At 38.5% G+C, this 6210-nt stretch overlaps 1 protein-coding gene across 1 annotated transcript in view; it reads left to right on the top strand.

Moving 5' to 3' along the window:
* The first annotated feature begins 1412 nt into the window (after positions 1–1412).
* Positions 1413–6210, top strand: part of LOC107662228 (B-cell receptor CD22-like) — a 7878-nt gene continuing 3080 nt past the window's right edge. Inside the window, exons 1-6 of the mRNA XM_016452167.1 lie at positions 1413–1461; positions 1632–1994; positions 2131–2433; positions 2531–2794; positions 2952–3215; positions 3873–4139. Of these exons, the coding sequence (XP_016307653.1) occupies positions 1413–1461; positions 1632–1994; positions 2131–2433; positions 2531–2794; positions 2952–3215; positions 3873–4139 (1510 nt within the window). The remainder of the gene's footprint in view (positions 1462–1631; positions 1995–2130; positions 2434–2530; positions 2795–2951; positions 3216–3872; positions 4140–6210) is intronic.

The raw sequence follows: 6210 nt of genomic DNA, 5'->3' as shown, positions 1-6210 counted from the left end.
TGTAAACTTTACAAAATGATGGACGCTCGGCATTTACAAATAAAGTTCCCATTACAATAAAAAAATAGCATTCAAAAATAAATGTTGTTATTAAAATCACTATTACTATATCTAAGCACATACAATAACAGTTTGGTGCCCTCTGGTGGTGATTGTTACTTGTTGTAATCATAGGAACTGATGTGCAGTTTCCTTCCGCTCCACTAGGCGGCAGAAGCGGCTTCACTTTCAGATAATTGACAACATGAAAACACATTTAGACAAGTTTCAGTACATATATTGCAGATTACAACTCTGTGACAGACTCTTAATATACAAAACAGCACATATTCCCATAAAAAAATATTTATTGCCTCTATGATGAATCTGCCAAATGACTAAATGTAAATGTTTACAGTATCACTTACTATACAGGCCTAAGTATATGGCTGTAGAAGTGAGCAGCTCTATTGCTGACTTTACAGACACAGACACCTTACATACAGACAGCAGTGTTTTGCTGAAATCTCTTCTGCTTTCAGCTTCTGTCAGTGTCTTGGGCAAGAAAATGTTCCTTTTTTGAAGTAAACTGTTAAACTCAATTCAGAACATGAGAAATATTACCGTAACACAATGTTGATATATAATATCTCAAATAAGAAATGTAAAAGTCGAAAAGAACATTTTAATTCATATTTCCTGCATATAGTGTTCTTGGATTGCGTTTTTGTTGTGATTCAACATGTATTCCTGAATATGGAGAATTATTATCAACATGAACATTGAACACTGGATCTCACAAGATTTGTTTCAAGCAGATATAAAGAAATGTGTTGAATATTCAGTAAGCTTCATACTGATTAGCATAGATTTCTCAGCCTGGCTACTGCTACTGAGTTCTGACTAAAGGAGAAGTGGTGAATCTCTAATATGAGCTAAATTGTGTCGTTTTCACACACACTTCTCCCTCCGTTCAGTGTAGAAGCATCAGCTTGAGCTCTGAGAGGATTTCTGTCGTCTTTAACTCTATTCTCTGGTAAGTCATTTACACACAACACAGTCAAACTTACACTTACTCCTGTAGTTTAGAGATTCTGAAACATTAAGGTTTGAAACATGTTCAAGATAAGCATGTCCTGTTTTTTTTAAATCTTTTGTGTTGTTCTGTATTCTCATGTAAAAATCTAGAAATAAAAAAATCTAAAACTTTAATCTAGAAATAATGAGTTTATACCAACAAAAGAGCTATAAATTCATACACAAATTTTAATTTTTTTCATTCTATCAATCAACAATTACCCTCACACACCTGTAGGTGATCGATAGGTGCGTAGGATAAACAATCAAAAACAGGTCCAACATTTCTGCTTTTTTAATTCTATAAAATGTCTTCATTTGTTTGTCTATTCTGCTGTAAGGTGGCCTGTATGAAAATGATGGAAGTATTGGTGAAGTTCCTCCTCACTGGATCTCTGATACAAGGTCTCATTCTTATAGATTATTCCTCTATTCTATTTAACAAGACAAATTATTATTATGAAAGCACTTTCATGTGACCTTTATGAGATAAAGAGCAATAAGTGCTGCAGAAGTTTGTTCTGCTTGTATCCTCTGTATGATTACTTCCTTCTATCTGTTTGTCTTTGTTTTAGGTGTTTTGTGTGGTTACAATATCAATCTGCCGAAGAAAGTAGAAGCTCTGAAAGGATCCTGTGTTTTCATCCCCTGCACATTTGATATTAATCAACAACTTAAAAATTACCTCACTGACAGTGCAAAGAGAATGTGGTTTAAAGACGGAAGAAGTACAGCTGTGTTTGACTCCAGCAGGCCCAACAATGGACTGTTAAAAGGAGAAATATTTGGCACCGCTACAGAGAAAAACTGCACCACACGCTTCGATAATGTTGATCAGAGTCATGATGGCTCATATTACTTCAGACTTGAAGCCAATGGTGTATTGAAATATAACTACAAAGAGCCTACACACTCCCAAATTCAAATTACCGTCTTAGGTGAGTGTCATATTGTTCATGCTGCTTCTATAGTGTGACTGGACATGAAAAAGAAATCTACTACTGTACAATATATACCTTCATTACTGGATATGACAACCTACATTATCTTGTAATATCTCTATGTGTGTTTCAGGATCTCCCCTCAAACCCACACTGAGCATCTTTCCGGATCAGCAGGAGACGACTGAGGGAAGTTCAGTGAGTCTGCGCTGCTCTACTAAGATCTTCTGTCCGTCTCGTCCACCATCTCTCACATGGAGCTCATCTCTCATCGAGAGCGTCACAGGACAGCAGTATCAGAGCCAAACTGAGCTCATCTCTGATCTGAACTTCACTGTTTCTCACCGTCATCACAGAGTCACTTTCACCTGCACTGCAACACACCAGCTACAGCAGCAGAGCACAACACAAGAGTCCCGTCTGCTACGCGTTCAGTGTAAGACAGGAATTATATCAAACTGTGCTGAATGATCATCTATAGTTAGTGCTGTAAATCATAAAGTAATCGTCTGAATGGTTTTCTCCTCCACTAGATGCTCCTAAAAACACATCAGTGAGGATAAATCCAGCTGGTTTAGTTCTGGAGGGCCGTTCAGTGACTCTGAGCTGCAGCAGTGATGCAAACCCAGCGGTGAACTACACCTGGTACAGAGACACTGAAAGACCTCTGAATCCAGTTCAGACTGGATCAAACCTGACCATCAACAACACCGGCCCGACACACAGTGGACGATACTACTGTACAGCTGAAAACAAACACGGCACACAGAACTCATCAGTGCTTCTGGACGTCCAGTGTGAGTATTACGAGTCTCTACTCATACAAATATTCCAAATACTTAAAGTCACTTGTTTTGCACAGTGTATTTGTATTACCAACCTTTATACTGCATATAATAGATGTAAAATATGACTATATATTGTGCCTGCCTACATTTTTTTCTATTCTATTAGATGCTCCTAAAAACACATCAGTGAGGATAAATCCAGCTGGTTTAGTTCTGGAGGGCCGTTCAGTGACTCTGATCTGCAGCAGTGATGCAAACCCAGCAGTGAACTACACCTGGTACAGAGACACTGAAAGACCTCTCAATCCAGTTCAGACCGGACCAAACCTGACCATCAACAACACCGGCCCGACACACAGTGGACGATACTACTGTACAGCTGAGAACAAACACGGCACACAGAACACATCAGTGCTGCTGGACGTCCAGTGTGAGTATTAAAGGGGACATCGGATGCAAAATTCACTTTTACATGGTGTTTATATATAAATGTGTCTTAGCAGTGTGTGGAAACAACCACCCTACAATGATAAAAATCAAAAAATTTTAAATCCCCAAAAACCTAAACAGTCTCAATTATCAAGCCGTTTTGATTTTCTGAGCAGTATGACGTCATATTGCTCAAGACCCGCCCACGACCGCTAACAGACTGTCCCGTATTAGTATATTTCTGCACTCAGCCAGTTCTATGCTGTCCGTCATTTTCTCTGCACTCGAGCAGCTGTAGAGACAACAATGTCTCATAAGGTGTCTTGTAGTTGAATGTAAAAGTGAACATAAGAGTCTTCATTTTCTCCCGACATCAGAGCCAATGAGGACGCGGCTTTACTATTATTTAAAAAAAAATAAGAAGGCATAATTCTAAATACCACGACATCCAGTGCGAGTACTTTTTAATCTGCTGGCCGTCCAGAGTCAGTACTTGTTACTCTTGTGGACATCCAGTGTGAGTAATTTGTAATCAGCTGAGAGTCCAGTGAAAGTTCATGGTGATCTGAAACTTGTAAAATAGAGTTTTAAACCTGCAGCCTTTCAACTCTTGAACTGTTAAATCACACATTCTACATTGCACATCCTTTTTCCTCAGATGCTCCAAAAAACACATCGTTGTCAGCGTTTACCTCCAGCTCAGTGATGGAGGGCGATCCAGTGACTCTGAGCTGCAGCACTGACGCAAACCCAGCAGAGCTCAACTACACCTGGTACACAGAGACGGGATCTCAATTTGAGCTCCTTCAGACTGGACATAATCACACCTACATTGTGACAAACCCCACATACGGTGCACGGTATGGCTGTAAAGCTCAGAACCAGCATGGCCAATGCAATGCAACAATTCAACTTGATGTTCAGTGTGAGTACAAAGACAAACCTCAAATTAATTTAATCTGATAAACTCTGGCGCGGCTCCAGAATCAAATCACTGAGGGTGCTTCTTAAATTAGTGAGGGTGCTCTAACTATATATATATATTTATTTTTAACTATATATATTTGCACCATAGCAACAGACGCCACTAATATATATAGTGGCGTCCGTTGCTATGGCGCAAAGAGCGCTCCGTTCATAATCACTAAAAAAGCTGTCACTCATCTTTGTTCATCGCGATCTCACAAAGATACGTTATTATCATTAAAGTTCTCTCCACTGCACAACGAATCTCTTATTTAGATTGCATCAACACTGTTATAATGAGATGATTCGTGCTGAACACTGTTACAGATTTGAGCGGTATGAGTGCATTCTAACTTAAACGCCTCTGGTTTAAGAAATCAACGATATGGCTGTGATTGGCTACATTGCTCAACGCTGCAAAAACACATTGAAACAGAAATTACCGCAAACCATTACACACTGGATAGTTTGCCAAATCTGCAATAAAATACCATTAATATAGCTTTAACTGAGGGTGCTTATGATTTCGTTGCTTATGATTTCGTAGCACCCCCGTAGAACCGGGCCTGGATAAACTTAATCTGATCCCTGATAACATAAATACTGTGAATATAGTGCAATAACTACAGTAACTGCAGCAAACACATAACAATGCTCTAGACAGCATTGAATGCAAAGTGCATTGTTTATGGTGAAAATAAAAGTAAATTGACATGGAAAAGTTGCAATTTTACCATAAAAGCATGCAAGAGAAGCATACTTTCTTTCACACAGTCAAAATATGAATTTCAGCACTGAAAAGACACTAAGGAGTTGCAAAAACCACAAAAGCATGTTTAAATGATTTAAACTTTACATATAGCTTAAGTTGAAGACAATTTTATCATATAAACTACACTACAGCATGCTATATGGTGTAATATCTTACATGGTGTGTGCATCACAGAGTATGGCGACAATGGTAAACAGGTTGATGGTGATTGACTATACAGTCAGCTGTGCAGAGGCTGCATGCTAGAAAAGCTGTGAAATGGGTGTAGACAGAAGGAGATTTAGTTCCCCTTTTGTAAATTTTGTTATAGAGTAACATGTTAAAGTTACACTACAGCATTTTGAAATGCAAGGTTTCGATAGAAAACTTTGTGAAACTGCACTTAAACCAGTGAAATTACAAGAAACTTCTAAAAACCCAATGCAGTGATCAAACACTGGGGAACAAGTCAATATGATTTTCTGTGGCAACCGACAACATTAGATGCTGCGCATTAAAGGGATATTTCACCCAAAAATGAAAATTACCCCATGATTTACTCACCCTCAAGCCATCCTAGGTGTATATGACTTTCTTCTTTCAGACGAATCCAATCAGAGTTATATTAAAAAATATCCTGGCTCTTCCAAGCTTTATAATGGCAGTGAATGGGTGTTATTTTTCAATAGTCCAAAAGAAGTCCAATAAAGTGCATCCATCCATAATAAAAAGTGCCTCACATGGCTTCGGGGAGTGAATAAAGGCCTCCTTTAGCAAAGCGATGTGTTTTTGTAAGAAACATATCCATATTTAAAACTTTATAAACAGTAATCTCTAGCTTCCGCTACTTAAAGGGAAAGTTCACCCAAAAATGAAAATTACCCTATGATTTACTCACCCTCAAGTCATTCTGGGTGTATATGACTTTATTCTTTCAGATGAAAACAAGTGGAGTTATATTAAAAAATGTCCTGGCTCTTCCAAGCTTTATAATGGCAGTGAATGGGTGTTTTTGGCTCCAGGGGTGAATATAGGCCTCCTGTAGCGAATCGATGCATTTTTGTAAGAAAAAATATCCATATTTAAAACTTTATAAACAGTAATCTCTAGCTTCCGCTAACTGTGGTACACGCATTCACAATAACACCGTTCCGGTGGATGACGTACGACGTAGCATAAGGTCCGGTGAGAATATGCTAGTCTCTCGAGAACCAACGTTTGTTTACAGGAGCAAAGGAAGCAAAGTTTCCTTACTTTAGCAAAGGAAAACCAGTCTTCT

The sequence above is a fragment of the Sinocyclocheilus anshuiensis genome, unplaced genomic scaffold (genome assembly GCF_001515605.1).
Source record: "Sinocyclocheilus anshuiensis isolate Anshui unplaced genomic scaffold, SAMN03320099.WGS_v1.1 scaffold1543, whole genome shotgun sequence".
NCBI lineage: Eukaryota > Metazoa > Chordata > Actinopteri > Cypriniformes > Cyprinidae > Sinocyclocheilus > Sinocyclocheilus anshuiensis.
The sequence above is the reverse complement of the archived record's forward strand: the minus strand, read 5'-3'. Positions and strand labels throughout refer to the sequence as shown.